At 35.4% G+C, this 25,034-nt stretch overlaps 1 protein-coding gene and 1 long non-coding RNA gene across 2 annotated transcripts; one reads left to right on the top strand and one right to left on the bottom strand.

Annotated features, from left to right (window-relative positions):
• LOC109826287 (stearoyl-[acyl-carrier-protein] 9-desaturase, chloroplastic-like) lies at positions 3,175-8,794 on the top strand. Its single transcript, XM_020393300.1, has 3 exons — positions 3,175-3,373; positions 6,039-6,540; positions 8,089-8,794. Exons 1-3 carry the CDS (start codon positions 3,228-3,230, stop codon positions 8,647-8,649), a joined length of 1,209 nt encoding a protein of 402 aa, XP_020248889.1. The 5' UTR covers positions 3,175-3,227; the 3' UTR covers positions 8,650-8,794.
• LOC109826333 lies at positions 11,668-16,416 on the bottom strand. Its single transcript, XR_002243278.1, has 5 exons — positions 16,193-16,416; positions 14,086-14,538; positions 13,941-14,018; positions 13,278-13,353; positions 11,668-11,923 (listed from the first exon to the last, which is right to left on the bottom strand). It is a non-coding gene; the product is annotated as an uncharacterized LOC109826333 (long non-coding RNA).

The following is a 25,034-nucleotide window of genomic DNA, read 5'->3' as shown; positions in this document are numbered from 1 at the left end:
AAAGGAGAGCTGAGATTGAAGGAAACGAACAGTCGATTACGGGAAATTAAGAACGGAAGAAGGAATGGCTTCGGGGGAAATGGGGTAAAGGAGATATTGGGAAGGAAAAAGAAGCTGGAAACGATGCAGTGCATTGAAGATAGCAACGAAGCGGTGCACGGATTTAGAAGCGGTGAAAGAAGATGTCGGGTATTTTGCCAAGTGGCGGTGAAAGACGAAGCGGTGCACGGATTTAGAAGCGGTGAAAGAAGATGTCGGGTATTTTGCCAAGTGGCGGTGAAAGTGGCGGTGAAAGGAGATGTTGGTGATTTTGCCAAGTGGCGTTTTGAAGGGTAATACTTTTTAGTAATAGTATATAGATTGTTACCAAGCACGTGGAGTCTCTCACAAAGGGTTATCATCAAAAAAAAAAAAAAATCATTAATTAAGCTCTTTGTTAACTTACTAATTTACAAGCAAAAAAGAATAGAGAAGTCTACTTAATTTTTCACTTGTATAAACACAAAATATATGACTAAAACTTAGGTAATTATCGGCAAAGAATAATGTTAAGAATGTGATATATGACTTACACCCAACACTAATAAGGTCCGAGGGTTGGAATTTCAACGATCGCAATTAGTGTCTGTATAGTACTACAATTCAAACAGAATTATTTATTAGATCTGTAGCTCAGTGTAATTAGCGCTCCAACGTGGTTACTATCGAGCGCCATATCGTCTTTGTCAAAGATACGACAATTAATATACTTGGTCAATCACGAGCCGCAAATTATCACTCTACATCTAGCCCTATACTATCAAATTTAGAAAATAACCAATTCTCACATCATGCATAATAGACCTGGTTGTGCACTCTCCTATCTTTCGCTCTATTTAATTTGTAGATTATGACTTATTACCTAAAATCATGGACTCAATCTTCAGATGAGTTTCATTTAGATCTTGCTCAAATGCCCTAGTGGTCTTTATATGAGCGCAATGTTTCATATCAATGCGACAATAAACCCATCCATATTCACAAAGCTACTCCTAAATATAGCGTCTTGTTCTCCTTCTAAAACTTTCCTCATTAGTATATCTAAGATCTGTTGTTTGGATCCTACGAGGTGGACATTGTAACAGGGGCGGATCCAGGATTTTAGTTCTGGGGGGGCCGCGTACAAAAGATAGATAAAAAATTTTCTTAATGTAATTTTATTCACAAGAGATATACCACAACCCACATAAAACGAGTAGAATAGCCAACATCAATATCTCCAAAATATTTCAAAAGAGGAAGATAAATATTATATAGAAAATAGTCAAATAAGCATCATCTATTTTTTTATAACTAAAATTTCTCTAACTAAAAGGAATTCGACGTTTCTTAAGGGCATGTTTGGATTTGTAGAGGGTGAATGGAAGTTAAGGGAAACTAAGGGCTTGTTTGGATTGAGGGGAATGAGGGTGAAGGGAAGTTAGGGGAACCATTCACCTCTATTCACCTTGTTTAGGAACACTTAGGAGGTGAAGTTAATTCACCTCCATTCACCTTGGTTCACCCCCTAATAGTATAAAAATTGTTACCCCCCAAATTGGGGTGTAACCAAGAGGAAGGGAATTCCCTTCCCTTCCCTTCTTTTCCCTTCCCTTCCCTTCACTCAGTTTCCCTTAACTTCCCTTCACCCCCTACGAATCCAAACAGGCCTAAGAGAAGGGAAGGGAAGGGAAGGGAATGGAGTTCTCTTCCCCTTGGTTACACCCCAATTTGGGGGGTAACAAATTTTATACTACTATTAGGGGGTGAACCAAGGGGAACTAGGATGAATTAACTTCACCTTCTAAGTGTTCCCAAACAAGGTGAATGGAAGTGAATGGTTCCCCTAACTTCCCTTCACCCTCATTTCCCTCAATCCAAACAAGCCCTAAAATTTTCAAAGCCTTCAATGATAGCATCAATGCTCAGACTTTTAGCAATTTCTCTTTCAATAAACACCATTAATGCGTTGGAGAGGAAAGCATCCTCCATTTTGCTTCGAAGTCTAGTCTTGACGATATTCATAGCTGAGAATGATCGTTCTGCAGTAGCGGTAGAAACTGGAAGAGTAAGCACAAGTACGATCACTCTAGAAATGATGTCGTATGTAGCAGATTTATTAGTCTTTACCAACCATTGACCCAACTCAGAAATGGTTGAAAGAGTTTTGATCTGACCCTTTGACTACATTATGCTCATAATGTTTCAATTGCATCTTCAAACTCTCTTTTTCTTCACTTGTAAAATATTGTGCATAAAACTTGCCAACAAATTTGCATATATCTTGTATTCTCAATGCCTCAGATGCATTTTGAGGATTTAAGGCAGAACTAAGCATGAGCAATTCTGTTGCATCTTTCACTAAAACACACATTAATTTCTTGCATTTGTGAATCAATCGCGACATAAAGAAAGTCTAATCGATAATGATGCCCAATGGTGATGTCTTGATGACCACGAGCTCATTCTGCCCATTCGCTAAATACCTCTCCATAAATTTCCAATTTCAATGAAACCCCATTTATTAATCTTGTTGCTACTCATGGTAATATATTTACTATTAATATATACATAAAAACCCTCAAATAATTAATATTCAAAAACTAATTTTTTCCCCCAAATTAGGAATAGAGCACCACAAATTTTTTTTTTTTTTTGAGGGGGCTTGAGAAATAGAGCATCCTAATTTTTTCCCCCAAATTTTGAGGGGGGGGGCGTGGCCCCCCTGGACTGTATGTAGATCCTCCCCTGCATTGTAAGTACGTGACAAAATCTCTTTAAATTTATTATTCTTTGTCGTAATAAAGAGAATAAATGAAATTAAAAAGAACTTATATTAAAGTTTACTAATAAAACAATTAACTATAAGTGAAAACTATTTAATTGCTTAGGAGGTAAGACAATGCTTTGGCTCTAATGGAGAAGTTTTAAAGCCCACGATTTTCATAAACAGTGGGTGCCATCTGTTTCAGCACCTGGATTTCGTAGACGAAGACACTGGGGCCCACATGCACCTACATTACAGGAATGCTATCTCTGCAAATCTAAAATGCACAAGGGTTCCTCTGTTAAAAATAACCAACGAAAAGCCGAGCGTAGATTAGTAAATTCATGATAAGAAATGGGTCCAAATGAAATTCTGGATCCTATTAAATCTTCTCGCCGTTCACTCTCAACACTCAGAATCAAGAAAAAGATTCTAAAGAGCAATGGCATCGAGATTGGCTTTCGGAGTTGAGCCCTTCATTTGCTTCTCTCAGTCTAAAAGCAGCAGGAGGAATGGTAATGGCTACGGTCTCAGATCTCCGACGATCTCAATGGCTTCCACCATCGGAGCCTCGTCTTCGACCGCTAAGTGAGCTTCTTTCTCCTGGGTTTTAATGATTTTGTTGTTTCATTTCGTGAAATCTACATGGGTTTTTGTGTTTGAGTGGAAAACCGAAGTGGGTTCGTTTGTATTGGTGTCTTGAGATTTTTATGGGTTGAGGGTTTTTTGTTTTGAGCATCAATTTGGGATTTTGACGTTTGGGATTTTTCTACTTTTGATTGTTGGTGATGGGAATCCCCTTGCATGAAATCTTAATGGGTTTGGTTAGTTTCCGACAATGAGAAATTTGAGATGGAGGGATTTTCTTTTTCCAATTAATTCTCTCTTCATGTTATCTAAAGTGGGCAAAGGGCAACGTTTATGATTTGAGAATAAGGAATTATATTTCTATTTTTTTTAGTTGAATAATTTACTTGATATCTATTATCGTTTCTCATTTTAATCTTAAACGTTACCATGTTATATTTTCTTGTTCTTGCATGTGGAGTTCATTCACTTTGATGAGTGTGGATTCGCATTCGGGATATTTTTATATGTAGATCTGGGATATTTCATATTAGAATAATCATCTTGAATATTGTTGTACTCGTATCTTTATGTTTGTTTGTATCTGATTTGTACTGATGACTACACTGGAGGCTATGTTGCCTTCTGATATATGTTTTTTATTATGCTGGTATTTATTTTCCTCAAGTTTGTTGGGTTGTTGTTTATTTGCTGTTGCTAACTATATAAAGCTTGTGGACCGCTAATTTAAATTAGGTAATCTAATTTTGGAATGCACTGTTCTATACATGAAGGAAATCAAGGTGATTGTTTGAGGAACTTAATTTCCTACCAACCTCAGGATTATGTAATGCCCAAGTATTGCTAGGGTTGCCTTGTTCAAGAACTTGGTCATATCCCTAGTTAGTATTTACTTCTAGAGAGCAAAGTTCTCAAAGTGAATATAGATGTTATTTTATCTAAAACGGGTAAAGGGTTTATGTGGGTGGAATTGATTTTTGTCATATCCCATTCTTTATGTTCTTACATGCATGTGCATTTATGCTGAGGAGAATCAGTTACCAAGTAACTAGAATATGGTGCAGTCAAACATAAAATTAACCTACATATCGCTGTGTTGAACCTAGAGCATTGCAAGATTTTTATGCAAACTCATTTCTGGGTTAAAGACAGGTGGGAATTATAGAGATGCTAGGAGAATTGGTTGTCTGGTAACTTAAATGTGGCGCGTCAAGAGATGTAAGAATGACTTACCTATGTCTAGTTAATCACAATGGGTGCATATGGGAAGTTGTAACCGGAGCATCACAATATTTAGTGTAAAACGCCAATCCATCTCGGCATTATAGACTGAGGTACAAAAGATTACTATGGATTAGGAGTTAGAACCCAATCTTAATGACAGTATCTGCTAATGGGTTCCAGCATTTCAAGAAAATTTTATAGAGGAAGCAGTAGTTTAGTGATTTATAGCCAATACGCTAGAGGATAAAGAATTAAAAATTGAAAAGGAGAAAACAAATCACTGCTTTATGTTAGTTGGTATTGTCTTCCATTGTTTCTGAAGCCGAAGGCAGATATCAGATCAGGGTTGAGCAGTATGGTGAAATTACTTATATTTTCTTAAATCTCCCCCCTCCTTCCGCCCTTTCCCCTTCTTTTTATTTTTGCTTTTCCCCTTTCTTGTTGTTAAGGAAATGTTTCCCCTTTTCATGGTTGTTGATGTGTGTTTTGCGGTACCCTTGAGCTAAATATTAAAAGTGGGCGAGGCTATTTAATATTTTTAGATAACTATATGTTAGACTTGGTTATAGGATCACTTAGCTTGTACCCATTAATGCGAAGGTTCTTAGGGCGATTTGAAATGGGAGTGGGATTGGATTCACATGAGTCTGGCATCGGTCTTATCAGGAGCAACTTGTAAAACTATTAACTAGTTGAAGAGGTTGTACTTGAAACCAGTTTCCCATAGGGAATTGGGAATTAGAAGAAATGGGAAGGAAGCTACATTTATTTATTTATTTATTTTGATTATACTTTGTGGATATTATAGAAACAACCTAGGCGATAAACATATTGTCTAATTGATATTTTCTAACTGCAATATTCATTTTGAGGTTGAAACAAATCTTTCCGAACCCCATGCTAATCATCACCTAATGCATGTAAAATGTTAGTAAAAATATTTGTGCATTTAATGGTACTACAATGGAGGTTTTCTAAGAACAATTTGATGTTATTTTCCATAGCTCTTTGTAAGTTTCAATAAATTTTTAGGTATTTTCATTATACTAACATATTCTTCATGTATTTTTCACCGTTTTTTGTTGTGTTATAATTTCTTTTCATAAAGCATGTTGAGGAATTTTTATGACTGGGAGTGTCCATTCTGGGTTTGTTCGGCTTACATTATGAAGCCTGTTGAGCTTGTTATTTCGCATTTCTTGTCTACCTAATTCACAGTCAAGGAGTTTCAAAAGCATTTGATTTAGTTATCGTTAGATGTTGAATATGAACAATTACACTTATGTTAATGGTGCTGTTTGCATTGTCGAGTTCAGACCCCATATTTTGCCTATAATTCATTACCTGTTCCATCTCCGAGCCAGATATTATGTCTTGAATATGATATTCATTGTTGTAGTTATATCGTTCTTTGAGATCTAACCTCTCTAAATGAAACTAGGGTTGAGACCCCGAAGAAGCCGTTCAGTCCTCCAAGAGAGGTGCATGTGCAAGTCGCGCATTCTATGCCATCTCAAAAGATAGAAATCTTTAAGAGCTTGGAGAATTGGGCTGAGACCAACATCCTGACCCATTTGAAGCCCGTTGAAAAGTGCTGGCAGCCGCAAGATTTCCTACCCGACACTTCATCCGAAGGATACGAGGTCCAGATAAAGGAACTGCGGGAACGGGCAAAGGAACTACCGGATGAATACTTTGTTTGCCTTGTTGGAGATATGATCACAGAAGAGGCTCTCCCGACTTACCAAACAATGCTCAACACCCTTGATGGAGTTCGGGATGAGACCGGTGCGAGCCTTACTTCGTGGGCTATTTGGACAAGGGCTTGGACTGCTGAAGAGAACCGACACGGGGATCTTCTTAATAGGTATCTTTACCTTTCTGGGAGAGTGGACATGCGGCAGATTGAGAAAACTATTCAATATTTGATTGGTTCAGGCATGGTAAGTTTTACGTTCACTTAAACTGTCTGATTTCATCAATTTGTTATTTTCATGGCATTCTCCAAGTTAAAAGATGCAAATTGTTCATCAATATTAGTTTAGCAGAGTGATAAACGCATGATTTTATAAATCATGCGTTATTCCTGGAAAGTTCACTACTTATTAAAGCTACACTAGTTATGTGTTTGCTGAAGTTTTTCCTTAGTGTTGACTATTGACCATCATATGGTATTGATATTGTATTTTTCTCATCCTTATATCATTGATACAAAATGCCTATTTATTACAAAATAAAAAATATTTGCTGAATTCTTCCAACTTTTGACTTTCTCCTGCAGTATTTACTTTGATTTCATATTGTCATTTGCTGAGGATGTTGGTCTTCTACTGGGGGGAACCTTTCAATTTCTTCTCTCTTTTTTGAGCTTTAACTTCCATTTTTCCACTTATACAAAGTGGTATACTAGGTTAGAAGGTTTTAGTTTTTTGAACACAATTCTGAACTTTTGAGTATATGTACCAGTTCTGACAACCATGACCTCTCATTTTTTTTTCATTACTTAAAAAAATTTTAACTTTAAGTTCCGATATTTCTTATTTTAATTTTAACGAAAATTTGCAACAAAGAGAACAGAGTTCAAGTTGAGGCCATAAGGGTTGCACTTGTTGAAAAGTCTGCTAAGAGTTGGGGTTGAACTAGCCAATTCCACCAAGTAGAATCCTAAGATTTATTTATTTTTAAAAAAAATCATAATCACACATGCACGGTTAAAAACGCGTGATAAAAATTATTAAATGTTATGATTAGACTGGCTAATCTGAACACATGAGATACAATTATTCCTCCATTTCAGTACAGATGTATTTATTTTACGGTAGAACCACAGAGTTCTGACTTCTGAATCTTGAAATTTTCAGAGCATGATTGTTAATATTGTTCCAATTGCTGTCACAACATTCTGAATGAGAATGGTCAAATTATTCTAAAGCTTCCCTTTGCCACATGATTCTTGGGATTATTCTCCAACAATAAGTTATATTGAATCATTAAAACTAGTAAGATTGATAAATTGCCTATGAACTATTTGCAACTTATTCAGGAAATTTGTATTCTATTCATGTAATTCTGTAACTTTGGATTTTTTGTCAATGTTATTATTTGGGGTTGATTGTGCATAGACCCCCATAATATCTTATTTTGATCTTACCACCCTACAGTTTCATTCTTGTGGATAGACCCACTATGTTTAGATTTTTCTTGACTCTTTTACCCTGGGTGAAATGTTGGCATATATTGTCCCTGGATGAAGTTTGTGAATCTATCTGAGGGCAAATGACTAAAAAAAGATAAAAATAACTCAGGGTATCTATCTTCAACAATGAGATTACGAGGTTAGTAAGTTCAAAACAGCGATACTACAAGGGGGTCTACGAGATGCATTTTTTCATACTTAGTTTCAAATGTTTTTCATCTTCACATATTTGAGTAAAATTGTTGTTTTGTTGATTACTCCCCTTTTCTTGACCAAAATTTCTGTGCTTCTCCAGGACCCTAGGACTGAGAACAACCCGTACCTGGGCTTCATCTACACCTCCTTCCAAGAACGAGCAACCTTCATATCCCACGGCAACACAGCCCGCCATGCCAAGGACAAGGGAGACCTAAAGCTCGCCCAGATATGCGGCATCATCGCCTCCGACGAGAAGAGGCACGAGACAGCTTACACCAAAATCGTCGAAAAGCTCTTTGAGATCGACCCGGACGACACCGTCCTCGCCTTTGCTGACATGATGAGGAAGAAAATCTCGATGCCTGCTCACCTCATGTACGATGGTCGTGACGATAACCTCTTCGATCACTTTTCTTCTGTCGCACAGAGAATAGGGGTTTACACTGCGAAAGATTACGCAGATATTCTCGAGTTTTTAGTTGATCGGTGGAAGGTCGGGGGGTTGTCGGGGTTGTCGGCCGAAGGGAGGAGGGCTCAGGAGTACGTTTGTACGTTGGTGCCGAGGATTCGGAGGTTGGAGGAGAGGGCACAGGGGAGGGCAAAGCTGAGGCCTAAGGTTGGTTTTAGTTGGATCTTTGATAGGGAAGTGCAGCTGTGAGCTGGGGTTTTTGAGAGAGGGTTGGAAGTTTTGGTTTTCTGAAAGTTTTTAGGGTTTTAATGAAGGTGTATGCTGTGGGTGGTGTTTTTCATGTACAAGTATTATGTTAACAAGTTAGTGGTAAAAGGGGTTTCGTTTTAGATCACTTTCTTTAGTCTCATGTTTTCTTGTTTGGTTGGTTTTGAAATTTGAAGTATATACCAGCGCATAGCCACCGCGCGTGTCTCGGTCGCATACCCACCGCACGTGTCTCGGACGGTTGGGAGGCTCAGGTTTCGATATGGCTTTCAGGTTCGATTTGAGGCGGTAGGTTTATCGAAAAAGAAATTTTGGGCTGGGTATAAAATAAAATAAAAAGTTTATGCGGGTGCATATTCATACTTGTACGTGTTTGAGGAAATTGGCTGCAGTATTATGGGTACAAACAATAAAAATTGTAATGAAAACATCGACGTTCTATTTAATCTCATGGATGTATGTAACAAGGCCCCCCCAATCCATCCTATAGCTGTAAACTAAGATTCACTTTGTAAACAGATGTAGTCGTCTTTTATTTTAATAACCTAATATAGTCCGTAGCTATTTTTGTTTTATGTTTTGAATTTTTTGTTTCTTGACCGAATAATAGTGAAGCATCTTTTACATGGATATAATTCATAAGTTAAACCGTTAAAATTTTGTCTTTATAAATGAAATTGTACAATGGAATTGTGCGTAAAGAATTGTATGAAAAATCATTATTATTATTTAATTATAAACTATTTAAAATGATTATTATTTCAATAGTTATTAGTTGAGGATGTAGTTCAAATGGTAGAGCGCTCACATAGCTTGCGAGCGGTACGAGGGCAGATACCTCGCATCTCCATTTTTGCTACATAGAATTAGAAGTTATTATGGGCTTAATATAAGAAATCTAAAGATCTTATGAGTACAAACAATACATAAAAATAAAATTTGTAAAAAGAGGATTATTATGTTAAATTTTTTATTGCCTTTTTATCCTCTCAATTTTGATAATTAACTTTTATGCCATTGTTTCTAATTAACCTTTCATTACTCATGCCAAACATATTATTAATTTTGCATCTCCTCAATTTCACAAAACCTTAGTAATTCAGTAGACTATAATTAATAATTTATAATAATAAGAATAAAATTGCTAATCCGGTACCCCTATTTTGTGACAATACTGGGGTTGTTGTACAAGCTAAGGAACCAAGATCCCGCCACAAGTCCAAGCACATCCTAAGGAGATATCACCTAGTTCGAGAAATCGTTGGAAGAGGTGATATCAGCGTTGACCGAGTCGACACCAAGAACAACATTGCGGATCCATCCACTAAGCCATTATCACAGCAGCACAGCAGCAGTTTGAACGCCACCGAGAAAGCATGGGTATAAGATACTGTGGCAATTGGCTTTAGTGCAAGTGGGAGATTATTAGGATTAGTGCTCTAAATCCAATCGCATTTGATGTAATCAGTGTTATTTTCTATGCATGAAGTAAAATTAAGGCCTTTCGTATTTATCATATGCTGCATACAATATTAAGCATGATGAGACCCATAAGTTAATGCAATGGTTTTAGGGTCATAATGAGATTATGCCAGTGAGACCTAAAGCCCTAAAAATCTTAGCTTAAAAATGTTCCTAGTTGTAGGGTTACTGAGTATGAGATCAGTGAACCGGTAAGGCTAGTACACTTGTTATATACTCTATGATAGAGGGTAACTGATCTCACAGTTACTTGTGAAGAGTCATTAATATAAAAGTGTAAGTGCTCATTATAGAATGAGTTCACTGAACTGACTTGCTCGAGGAAGGCATAATGGATCTATGTAAATGTCAATAAGTTTTTCCCCAGGCGATAGTATGTGTAAATGATCCTTAGACCTGAGATTACCATAGAACCTTATGATAGTTAAATTATAGTTTTGGTCTATTTCTTAATATGACTCTCTGAGACATGTGTAGGATATTCTGAACCCAATGAGACTATTATGAAGGGATTTTAATAATATTACAAAATTATCAGAAATACTACTCTAAGAATAAGAAAACCAATCTTCTAATATTAAACTGAATTTGTTTTCTAACAAGAAAATGACTCCTACATTATTATTAAAAATAGCAAAAAAATGGCAAAAACACTGATATCTCTTAACCCGTCACTCTAAGGGCGGGCGAACCAAACTCCAATAGGTTTGGTTGACTCCTCATATGTTCTAAGACCTGGTAATACAGCGGCATATGCTGGCAACTGAGCTTTGAAATCGAGTAGTCGGGTGAGTCTTACAACCCTCATCAGACGGCTGTAGAGACGTAGGTGAACGAACTTCCACTGGTACAAAACGACATATTCCAGACGGAAAATTCCGTCTGGAATAATTAGAATTCCGTCTAGAAATCATATTCCAGACGGAATTCCGTCTGGAATACGAGTCTAATTTGTTTCCGTCTAGAATACATTATTCTAGACGGAAATTCCGTCTGTAATGTATTCTAGACGGATTTTAGTAGACGGAAAAAAAACCCGTCTCCAATACATTACAGACGGATTATTTCCGTCTGGCATAACTATTCCAGACGGAAATTTCCGTCTGGGATAATTATTATCCCAGACGGAAATTTCCGTCTGGAATAGTTATGCCAGACGGAAATAATCCGTCCGGGATAATTATGATCCCAGACGGAACTTTCCGTCTGGGATTTTTATGCCAGACGGAAATTTATTCCGTCTGGGATAATTATCCCAGACGGGAATTTCCGTCTGGGTTTTTTATCCCAGACGGAATCCTATACATGACGACTTTACAACCCAGACGGAAATTTCCGTCTGGGATGTAAAAATTGCGTCTGGGATGTAAAAATTCCGTCTGGGATATTGTGTGCAGTTTTCCAGCTTACAGATCTATAAATCCAGCTTACAAATCTGTAAATCCACTCAAACAACCCTGTAAATCCAGCTTACAAATTAACCAACCACACCAACATGATAATTATCCACAAAACAAGTTAAATAAATCACACAACAAAGTAACATATGTTTTTTCATAAATAAATCATACACCAACAAAGTAACCACATATAAACTTTGTTTTTTCACACAACAAAGTAACACAATGTCAGCTTATATATTTGCCACACATACACTTATAAATTTGCCGCACAACTGAATCAACTCACAATGTCAACAAAGTAATACAATGACGGTTTACAAACCGATATCCAAGTCCATTTTCTCCAGAGAAGCTCAAAGAAACACATGCACCTGCAAGATAAACAGAAAGCTACATCTTGTTAATAATTTTGAAATTTACTAAGATTTTGGAATCACCAGTTTAAGGGATGCTTTTTTGAAACTAGTCAGTGATGTTTTTGAAATTTACTAAGATTTTGGAAATATCTACATCATGTCACTCGTGTAATTTGTGTAAGGAATAGATGAATGGATAAAAGGATTATGAATTGGTTAAAGAAAAACAAACAGGTAAGACAAATTGGGGCCACATATTACATCTGCTAGTACTAGCATGTTTTCAGTTCTTGTCTCCAAAATTTAAATCCCTGTATCACATTTTGATTGGTACGTACAAGTAACTAAATGCAATTATTCATTTTGATTGGTATTAAGAAAAAAGGTAAGTTTAAACATTAGTAGTGCTAGAAAATAGTTAGAAAGCATAGCTTACGGTAGCCAGGCATTTTTCGCGTTTGCGATGGCAAACAACTTTCACAATGGTGCCTAATACTAATACTTTTTGAGAAAAAACTAGTAGGATAAATACGTTACAGTATACCAGCATGTTTATCACAACAATAATTGAACAGTAGTCCATTTTAATTTGCAAAAGTTTTGTCCATATACAGAAAACATTCATGTCTACTAATCTTGCCTAGAAAAGTTTCTAAATTAAACCACTTACAGAAAGGATAAATCTAAGGTTTGAAGTAAAATTTCTAGCCTCTCCTAGACATCTTGTAGTTTCCAATGTTAATCACCATTGACGAGTTTATCTATAAAGTTTTGATTTTGACTCTCTAAATTTGGTTGACTTTCTGTAAACCCTTTCCATTTTTTTTCTTTTTGTGTTCAGCAGCAAAACATTTTGGTGTCATGCATCTTGAATTCTTGATCTATTAGATAATTGACTGAGCATTTGATGGTTTCATGCATCTTGATCATTTATGATTCTTTAATTGGTGAATACGAAAATATACATAGACACATGCATAACGTTCATGCACCTTAATTGAACTGGAGACAATGTCTTCCATGTTTATCTATATTTCATCCTCTGCCACCCTGAACACTTCAATCAGAAGGATGTCAAATTGTTTCCACTATGAACCATCTTAATTAATTAATCATGGAAAAAGACTAGAATGAGTGAATTAAGCAAATAACGCAACATTGTCGTACATGCTCATAGTATTGCACTGCATCTCAGTAGATTATATATGGCTATAAAAATTCTAATTTTAAGTTAATATCTCGCTTAAGATATATCAGAGTACATTCATCAACAAGCAAATCTCTGTTGGGCCAGATAATCAACATTATATCATATATGATTAATAAAATTAGTAATTGAAGCCCAAACAGCTTACTGTTCAGTCAATACCTTTGATATATGAACTCCAAGACTTCCGTGAACACCTGAGCACTTGATGCAAATGAATACTCCCAAACTCAATGACCTGATTTTAGACATTTGGTTATTTGCGGCAGAATATATAACATCAACTCAAAAATAAATGACTGACATGGTTTTAGACTTTCTAAATTCTCATATATATATAATAATAATAATTGACATCATATCAAGCTATTAATTTCCATTGATGTACTTTCCCTCTCCTTCATCCTTAATTTATTTCATTAATGAAGAGCTTTCCAAGATAAAATTGGTTTTACTGGTCAGTGTCTTCAAAACGGAACAGACCTATGCATAAGAGCATAGGATAATAAGATGCATATTTTTTCAGTATTACGGAACATGGGTTCAGCATTATTCATGTAAAGACCCCCTCAGTGGTGAAATAAATCACCTAATCCCATTTCCAAAACACCCCCCAAACCTGAATATAATGAGCGTGACTTCCAAAACACCGTCAGTGATAAATTACATCTCATATTATAAATCCACAGAGCATGTAAATCCAAAGCTGAATCCTGTTCTTTTAACACCCCATACATACAGTCAAGTATCAACATTTAAGCGCATAAAATATCATATTCACACAAGACACATACACACATACACACATACAATTAACTAACTTACCTCATAAAATCAAGAGTGCTCATCATCGTCAAGTTCCCTCCTCTGCACGCCACTACTGCTTCCTCCAGCAAGTCCAGCCTGAAAATAAATAGATTTATATTTAGAGAATGAAATTCAACAAAATAATGATTTGTCTGTAATTTACCTGTGCGCCAACGTCTAAATCTAATTGGTCCAAAACTTCTTCAAATAATTCAGCTGAAATCTTCCCGGACAAGCATAAAACGATGTGTGTAAAAACATCGTCGCTAGTAGGGGATGGAGGCAAATCTGAACACATAGCCGTCGTCACCTGCATGAGTAATGTACGGTCGATCTTACCGCGCAGATAACGGTTGACGCGCATAATTGTAGAAGATGCAAGGGTTCTGTCTGATGATGTTGTCGCAGTCGAGGCTGTCGAGGATGCCGTGGAGGATAATCTGGAGGTACCCCGCTGAGCTCCAACCCCCATCAATGGAAATTTGCCCCGGTTATTATACCCCATCACATTCATTGCAATAGCATTATTTTCCTCTCTAGACAAGACATGAGGGTCATCATCAGCTTCTTGGGTAGCACGTAGTGCTGCATCCTTCGACGCGGCAACAATATTATCCTAAATCACATAAGAAAAATAGATATATATTGATTTGTCAGATAATGAATGTGGCCCTGTAAAAAGCGTGGGTGGAAATGCAATTTTTTTTAAGAAGCCTGATTTCAAAGTACAACAGTTTAAACTATTAATTAATGAAATGTACAACAACGTAATAGTTATTATTTAATGATTTATTGAAAAATAATTACCACCAAAACCATGTTTTCTTTAATCTTGTCTTCCTTTTTATATGTTGAGTGAAAGGTGCCGTAAGCTAACTTCGCCTTCAAATTGATCGGCATTATGAGTTTGCTAAGTGACTTCGTATCTCATCTTTATTTTTCAGCTTCATATTCTTACACCTACAACAGGGGCAGTACATTGCACCGCTACTTAAATTTTTTGGGTTCATTTCGGCATACTTCATGAAGGCTTCACATCCATCCCTATAACGTTGATCACGAAACCGTTCACTCCTAGGGATATCTATCCATGACTTGTCAGGAATTTTCCTCATCTGTAGGTAATATATATTTAGAAACTCTATTTGAGAATAGATAGTATACCCATAAAATTTTAAACTATTCAAAACAAACGTTGGTGCATTTAAGTATCAACATTAAGGTATGGTTTAAACTTATTAAGGTATGGAGACTAATTAGCACACTCTAACGGCTGTCATAGGAAGGCTTCTATCCATTAAGAATATAATAGTGCTTACATCCAACTTCATATACTTTGTATGATTTCATTTCTTAAAAATTTCGGCAGCACCTACCCGCTGTTCTCCCTGTACACTGTGCGGATGTTATTATGCGCACTGACAACATATCAAAACGCAAAACAACATACGCTTATTGTACACGGAGAACAACAGGTATGGGCTGCCAAAATTTTTAAGAAATGAAATCATACAAAGTATACAAAGTTGGATGTATGCACAACTATATTCCTAACCCGTCCGAGAAGGACATATCCAATAATTATGAATTTCAATACCAATTCTTTCTTCGTATAATATAAAATAAGCAATCATTTCTGGGAGAAAATTTTGTCTCCTACCCAAATAAGAGTCGTCTATCTTATATTATAAGTCTAAAGAATTGGGTGTAATTATTGGACGGAAGTTTAGGGATAACATTATTTTTTTCATCATCTAAATTGGATATATAACACATTATTAAAAATTATAATATGTTATATATCACCCTATTTTTTGAAAGTTGTGTTTAATATATCATAGCTGATAGACACATAACACATTCCACTTCATATGGGGGCAAGCATCGAAGTAAGTGGGATACAAAGAATTTGTCAATGTAGGTTTATACATATATATGATACATGTTTTCTCTATGGACGTCAAATGCAATTAAATCATTTAAGTGGGATACAAAGAAAGTCTCATACGCTTATGAAAATCGAATTTATCTACTCTCCATTTCAGTGAATAAGAGGAACAAGAAACTAAATGCACCATCTCATTCTTATCTATGTTGCTATGAGACTGGGAGTATGCAGTGTAAGAATTAACAAGCCAAGGTTTACTATTATGAAAACTATAAGAATTAACAAGCCAAGGTTTGCTATGAGACTGGGACTCCGAACGATGAGCACAAATCAATTGAACGAGGAAAACAGTGTAAATCGCAGTGGGATTTGAACCAACGACCTTTAGATCCGGAGGAAGGAGGCGACGACGATGCTCGCGGACGAGAGAGGAGGCGACGACGAAATCTTGGAGTTCTGGTTCCTGCGATTCGGTCAACGACGACTTCGGGAGGGAGGCGACGGCGAGGACGGGAGGGAGGTGAATTAGAGGCCAGATCTGGGGATTTAGGGGATTTAGGGATTTAGGGGATGAAATTGAATTAGAGGCCAGATCTGGGGATTTTTCTCAATAAAATGTACCAAATATCCTAGACGGAAATTTCCGTCTAGGATACATTCTAGACGGAAAATTCCGTCTAGGAGATTGCAAAAATTCAAAAATAAATTTAAAATATTATTTCCGTCTGCAATACTATTCTAGACGGAATTTTCCGTCTAGAATATTATATTGTAGACGGAAATTTCTTGACGGATTTTTTCCGTCTAGTATAGTTTATCCCAGACGGAAAATTTTCCGTCTGGGATATTCCGTCTGGGATACTCGTATTTTTACTAGTGTTCCATATCGACACCAGAACCCGATCAGTATAATCGACGTTGTAGCTGGGTCTCGGACTCCGAAACTTTGTGCTGGTAGTAAGCATGGTAGGGTTCCGTAGGTTTCAAGAAGTTGTACACGACATTGCCAGCGTTTATAGCCGTAACCCTCCGCTCGTACTCAGGGCCCTGGTGCGCAACAAAAAGAGAAAGTTTCCTCGATAACCGTTTGAACATCGTCGGAGGAAGGAACAACGATTATCGAATATAGTCGGAGGAAGGAACTTGGGATGAAGGTAGTTTGCTGAGGCTGCCATCCGCCGGTGGGACCATGGCTAAGGTTAGGGTGTTGTTGAATAAAATTACTTGTGGTCAGAACAAGCCACAAAGTTTACGAACTGCCGAGACGTGTAATCATTATCCTTAAGAAAAGATTTCGCCCCTTCTCAGTGCAAAAGTCTACAGTGGCGTTTTTCCTCACATGATTCAACGACAGACAACAGGTTAAGGTGTACTCCAATAACCTGTTCTACAAAGAACAACACATATCTCTCTGACATGAAGGAAGATAGAGCACAGAAAGTATTTTGAGTGATTTTTAGTCTATTTCAACTGAGGAGATCAACTCTCTATTTATAGATGAATCATGATGGAATACCAAATGTTATACTACATAGAAAATACGAAAGGTTAAATCATGTTGGGAACGCCAAAGGTAGAAACATTGGAAAAACTAAAGATTGAAAACATTGAAAACACTAAAGGTTGATATCCATAGGGAACACCAAACATTTTTCTTTGTATATTTTGAAATACACAACAGGTGTTTCAATATTTGAAGGGGAAATATTTTGACGAGAACGAAGGGGGCAGGATTTTTCTGAGAAAAACTTTGATTGAAGAGGACTAGCTTGTACGCGTTGGTGTGGATATATAAAGAGGAGGAGAGGCGGTAATTACTTGGACGAGCCGGGTCGGGCTGGATGCATTGAGCTTAGTAGTTAACCCGTTAACGCGATAGATGGTTACAGTTGGGTCACCTGCGACGACCAGTTACACATATTAATAATATCAGTGGGCCCCACATTTAAATATTTTTATATAATTTAAATCGTTAATATTATTCATGGGGTACATTGGGTTAGAAGATGATGTCAAATTATAACCCCGTTCTCGCACGGAACGACCTGGTTTCTTTATTTCTTTTGTTTCTATATATTGGTTTTTATCTCAATTTGATTGGTTTTCTAAATCAAAATTTACCAAAACCCTTCTTTTTTTGGCAATTTTGTACTTTCAGGGAATATTTGGAACTTTTTAATTTTCAGGTGGTTGATTTATAGTTTTCAAATATTAAGGGACTATTTTTATTTTATAATTTTTGTATAGCATTGTTTGTAATTCTAGACTTTTGGGGGGTTGTTTGTAATTTTTAAAATTTTAAGAGGTCATTGTATTTTTTATATTTTAAGGGTCTGTATTTTCAGTATCTTCAGGGCTTTATTTATGATTATTGGATTTTAAAGGGAGTTATTTATATTTTTTTTGTTTGCTTTGGGTGTTTGTAAATGTTAGATATTAAAGAGGTTTGTTTTTTCTATTCTTGAACCAAAAGAGCTTTTGGCAATTTTAGATTTTGCAGGGTTTTTTTTGTAATTCGCAGATTTTCAAGAGTTTTTCGTAATTTTTGATTTTTTTTCAAGAGGTTGTTTATAATTTTTCATATGTTTAGGGTTGTTTGACACATTTTTATTTTTGAGGGGGTTGTTTGTTGTTTTCATATTTTGTGTTATTTTATAATTTGTAAATTTTTAGTGGATCGTTGGTAACTTTTAGTGGGTTCTATGTAATTTTTTTACTATTTCAGGGCTTTTATGTAATTTGGCTAATTACCCATATTGGTATTTTAATTCAACCTCATTTGCCAAGAAGGTATTTTAAATAAAAAAATCGGCGTTAAGGTATTTTAATTGATTAAAATTACCAATTAGGTCATTTTTCTCGTCGGCGACCACTTTTCCGACGAGAACTCGTCACGTGCGTGACACGTGATGACTTAATCTGTGTTTTAGCTGATGATGTGGCTCGGTTTGCTGATGTGGCTCGGTTTTAGCTGCTGATGTGGCTTAATCACAATTTAAGTCCAAAACGAACCAACCTGAACCCTAAAAATTTCAAAACAAAGATCAAACTTCCACGCATTCACTCCAGATCTCAGATCCAACTCAATTATCTTACCTTTACCGCTAACAGAAGCAGCCAAAACCCCCGATTCCAGGAACTTCTAGAAGAAAACGCCATGGGAATTCGGAGAGAAGAGAGTGAGAAGACGAAGATCACTGCAGACTAGATTGCCGCCGGCGCGGCCATGGATCGATGCAAGAGAAATAGGTTCTATTTATACGGTAATTTCTCCACTAATTTTTCACTAATTTTTTTTACCAATTTTAGAAATGGGGGATTTTAAAATGCATCGACTCTTATTCTTCCTGTCACTGCTACGTCAGAAAACCGGTTGAATTAAAATGCACGTGACGAGTTCTCGCCGGAAAAGTGGTCGCCGACGAGAAAAAGGACCTAATTGGTAATTTTAATCAATTAAAATGCCTTAACGCCGATTTTTTTATTTAAAATACCTTCTTGGCAAATGGGGTTGAATTAAAATACCAATATGGGTATTTAGCCTATGTAATTTTAAGATTTTTATTGTATGAAAAAAAATATTTTTCTTCCATCATTAGCATTAAGGATAGTTTTGTCCGTATAAATTTATGGAGCAACACCACTATGAGAGTTAAGTGCAAAAAATTAAAATATTTTTGAGTGTTTTTTACAATTTCCCAATGTTATTAGGTGGTTAATAATAGTTTTAAAATTATTTTGTAATTTGCTGCAAAACATCAAAACTTATTGGGATTTTAGTTTAATTACCAAAAAAATTATGAAAATAGAAAGGATGGATAAGTTTTGCAATATATGACAATTTTTCTAGGTCCTGATATTTTGAGGATACGACGCATTGCTAATTTTATAATAATTCCAGTCAACTTTAAAATTTAGAGAAACCCCCCTCAACTATGTGGTGTCTCACCAAACCCCTTAATCTTTCGCACTCTTCTCACCAACCACCCTAACTTTATTTTAAAGTACAAAATAACTGAAATATCCTTTTGAAAATCAACTCATTTACTTACAAAGAAACTTCTAACACTTAAAATAAAGAATTTTTTTCAATTTATGATATTTTTTGCTCTCTTTATCCAATTCTAAAAAATCAGAGTAATCTTTTTTATGATTGAGAGGTATTTTGGTCTTTTCTTGATCATCTTTTTGTCCTGTGACATGCTGGACTTAACAATGTTAGTTTTCACGGAGTAAAGTGAGAAGAGTTCATGGAAGTTTCTCAAATTTTCAAACTCGAATGAGTTATCTACAATATGCTCAAACTTAAGGAGAGTTTCTCTAATTAAAATAACCTAGAGAGGTTTACGAAGACACAACTCATACTATTTTGCCAACCGGAGGGCAGGCCGGCGAGGGCGGGCTGGGGTTGCTTAAGTGAATGAAAGATTCTAGCAGGCTTATCTCAAATTTTTCATAGTGAGAAAGGTTATCTATAATATACTCTAATTTTGGATGGGAGTTTCTCAAATTAATATAGTTGGTTTTGTTTTGGGGGTGCGGGGGTGGGGAGGTGCGGGCGCGGCGGGGGTTCTAAAATTAATCCATGATTTTATGTAGAGAGACTTTTTACATGAGTTTTTCCTTTAATTTCTATATTTAAATATATAATTATGATTTTTTTTTCAATTATAGATGGTTATAATCTGATAAAGATTACAAAAAATTTTATTATTAGAATTTTTAATTATAAATAGATTGAATTCGATAACATTTTTGGGGTAAACATAAGAAAATGTATCCACATGTTATCTTCTGATAGGATAAAATGACATATGGATACTTATGATATGACACACATCAACTTTTTGTGTCTTTATAATATGATACATGTCAATTTTATTGGCCTTTAGAATTTTCACCAATGTAATAATCCCACTTCCACTTCCACTAAAACCCACTTGTCACCATCACTTGTATTAATCTACTAGATAAATCTCTCCCCACTAAACAAATTCCTCCACAAATCTCTCCCTTTAAAACCCCCTTCCAAATCTTTCTCACGAAAAAAAAAACAACAAAGAGGGAGAGAGACTTCTCACGGGAAGAGAGAGAGAGAGAGAGAGAGAGAGAGAGAGAGAGAGAGAGAATGAAAATAAAAAGGAAAAAAACGAGAACAAGAGAAGGAGAAGGATGAGTTTTGGATTTAGGATTCAGAGTATTTTTCGAAAAATTGGCAAGCATTCTTTTCCTCAATATTATTACTTCATAATAATTATTATTATTGATTTTTTCCACTCGTTACATATATTTTTTTCATGATTTTTAATATTTGTAAGTTATCAATCTGGTTAATACATATGATATTAGTTGATGACATTCGTAGTAAATAGTTTGATGACATTAGCTATAAATAGTTTGATGGCATTATCTGTAAAAAGTTGATGGCATTAGCTATAAATAGTTGATGACATTAGCTGTAAATAACTTGATGGCAAAGCTTTATATAGGTGAAGATTTACATGAGCAAGCATTTTCTTCCCTCAATCATTTTCAAAATTTCTTATTAGTTTATGCTTCATGCAACACGATTTTTTTTATTTTCCTTTCTAGTTCATAGAAATAAATAGTAGTATTCATATTTAAAATTATTAAAGATTTTTTTTGTTGTTATATCTTATTGGGGGAAATAAATAATAGGATTTATAATCCTAGGATCTATTTTTACTATCTTATTTATTGATTATATTTTTCTCTCCATGATTTTAACATTTCTATTGCTATTAGTACTATTAATTTTTCATAAAATTTTTGTATAAATCAGAAGATAAAAATTTCATCTTATATAAGATATATACAGTTTATCATTTACTTATTTGAAAATGATTATTTAGGAATTTAATAGAAACCAAGATTTACTTATTGTCTGCATTCTCTTATATATGAAATAGTGATGTGTGTAGTGGTTAGTTGCATTTGACTATGATGTAAGGGTTTAGAGTTGGAACACTAGGGCCTTCCTTTTTCACACATATATATGTTTTGGGTTGGTTTGAAATCGAAACCGACCCGGTACAGACCCGTTACTAAATTCCAGACTCGTTTGGGTTCAAATACACAAATACCCGACCCGTTTAGATCATAACCCCTCGGACTCGACCCAATTCAGACCCATTATCAAATTACAAACCCGTTATACAATTTTCAGACCCGTTTGGATCTAAAACCCCAAAATTCCAGACCTGTTTGACCTAGTTAGGACCTAATATCATATTTCAAACCTGTTTAAGTTGTTTTCTTACTAAAATCAGTTTTTTGCAGATTTCTATGTAGTTAATTTAAAATTTGTTAGACCGATTGACACTAACAATTATGCTAATTAGTTATTTTTTATTTATTAAGATGAATGATGATGTTTGTTTGATCTCTTGATGCTTATTGGATCACCTGATGCTATGTTGATCACCTAATAACATTTAATAGGGTTGATTGTGCATAAAGACGACTCCTATTAAAAATATGATTTATAAGCATGCTTTCATAGCATGGCTATGCCCTCGATATCGATATCCCAATATGAGGTATTTTCTTGGCTATTACTATTGTAGCATCGACTGGACGATGCATCCATCTTGATTGGACATGTTTTGGGTCACGTTTATTTTCATAGTTTTACAGAAGTTGTTCCACGGAAACTTTGTGGTTAGTGCACAAATGCACAATCACTTAAATTAAACCGATAAACATGGGGTTTTTAAAGTGGAATTGGATGGAAAATATAACATGTATATAAACGGGCAAATGCGCATTCCTGATATCCCGAGTTATATATACATGGGCCAAAGGGCCAATACTTGACTTGAAGCCGTATTCCCGGGATGGTTTACGGGGAACCGATTTATATACATAAAAATATTCTTCTCTAATTCAAATAAATAATAATAATAATACGCTTGTATGTTTGGTGATGGACATTATCTTGATCTCTTGATTAAGCTTTTTCTTTCATCATTGTTGATTTAGAATTCATATTTTCTTTATATGTCACTTACACTTACACACGGACAATTTTTTTATTTTACATGCTTTTTGGGAGTTTTCTGACTCCCCTGGGGTTTGCATGCCCCAGACTTGGGAACCATTCTTTCTTAGGGTATGTTTGTTTGCACAGAAGTAATTGTGAAGTAGCTGAAGTAAAAGAAGTAGATGCTACTTCTGCTACTCCCAAGCAAAAAAGTGTGTTTGGTTCTCTGAAAAACTTACTTCCAATACTTCTCTAAATGCTTATGTGGCGTCTACGTGTCATCCTTACTTCCAAAATATTTTTTTAATCCTCAATACTCAGAAGTAGCTCGGAAGTAGTTGAAATGCATATTAATTATGACATAAATAATTTTTTTTATTAATATTTCCTTTATTAGTTACTTCTAACAACTTTTCATTGATAAAATTACTTCTTAATAATATTTCCAAATGTTATCCAAACAAAAAAGTAAATGAAGAGGAAGAAGTTCTACTTCCATTACTTCTAAAAATATATGAAACAAACAAAAAAAATGTTATTTCGACTACTTCCTACTTCATAGCTTTGAAAGTTACTTCTATAACCTACTTCTTACTTCTAATACTTCCATTATCCAAACGGGCCCTTAGCAGGACCGGAAGTACTTTGAGGATCAGGCCCAGTGGCAAGGATCACTTTCTGTCCTTTCACTCTCTCAACTTATGTTATTTAGGCTGTTATGTGTTTTAGACTTTTCATGTAACCGCATGTCGTTCTCCAGACTACAATGTATGTTTCCTATTTCCTACCTTGGATAGTTGTGGACTTGTAATAGAACTCTGTCCTTTTAGTGATTTATTTATCTATCTATTTTCTGTGTTCTCTTAGTTACATGCTCTATGTAGTAGTTCTTTTGGCAAAATTACCTGTGTACATGTTGATCCAGAGCTAGAGGCGTGAATGTGACCATACGGTTGCATTGCCGGCCGAGTCACGTTCCAAATGATCAAAATTAGAACTGGGGCGTGACAACCAATTTCTTTTTATATATAAAGGAAAGATGTAGATGATCTCTACCCGTTAGGATGGTTGTTTTTTATTAGTTATTATCATTATTACTATTATTATTATTATTATTCTGTTTTCTTATTTTGCAGAAATATTGCATGTGGATCTGCTCCAACACAATCGAGGTTTTTTTATTGCAAAATAAAACCTCAATGGAAAATACATTATACGAACGCGGATCCAAAAAGAATCATGTAAATAATTTTAAATTCTAGTTATAGCGTGGTGTTTTCCTTCAACAAAATGTATATTGCATTACATTAATAAGCATAAGCCGAACATTTCTACTGATTAGAAAATTATGATGCAAAATTAAAACGGAGGTAGTTTATGTTTTGATCTTTCCATATTTACATGTTTACAGAAAAATCTAGTTTAATCATTTATCACTAAACACAACCTGATGTAATCTACTATCTTGTTTCTCCTCTAGATGTTTCATTTATAAGTCAAACAAATTTCTAGGCATTTGAAAACAAATTTCGTAATTTTCAATGCAGCTTGAACAGTAAATCTCATTATAATAGACAAGTGTAATGCCTGTGTTTGCACGAGTAAGTCTGATTTTTTTTTATATTAGGATTTTTGTCCCATTTGGATTTTTGTTCTAAACTTAATTTGCATATAGTAATCTTACATATATTACATGTTTAACCTAAGCAGTATATAAATGAGAAGAAAATCAAGAATATAATATATAAATATAAAAAGTTCTAAATACTGTAATGTAAAGTGTTTCTAGACTTTTAACATTCGTTAATATTGTTGCGCGCAGCGGAAATTTCGGCAGCACTTCGGCAGCACAACAAGAGAGTCAGATCGCAATAAGAATTCTCGTCTCACCAAGGAGACAAGAATCTGAAGCGGATATCTCAACCAAGTGAGATATCGGCTCTTCCTCTCATCAGTTCTAGGACTGACCTGTCGAGGGATCCTAAAAGCTATTACAAATCACACAAAAGCAGTACAACCAATTTTTACGTGGTTCGGCAAATTGCCTACGTCCACGGGGTAAGGAGGGGGGAGATCTACTAATAGAGGGAGAGATTACAACTAGGGTTTACAATCACTCACAAACTAAACCCTCAAACAAACTCTCAGATCCCTCACACAAATAAACTCTCACAAAAGGATGCACAAAACCCTAAAAAGCCTCTGCCTTTTCTTTTGCACA

Source organism: Asparagus officinalis, chromosome 10 (genome assembly GCF_001876935.1).
Source record: "Asparagus officinalis chromosome 10, Aspof.V1, whole genome shotgun sequence".
Taxonomy (NCBI): domain Eukaryota; kingdom Viridiplantae; phylum Streptophyta; class Magnoliopsida; order Asparagales; family Asparagaceae; genus Asparagus; species Asparagus officinalis.
Note: the sequence above shows the minus strand (reverse complement) of the source record. Positions and strands in the feature narration are given on the sequence as shown.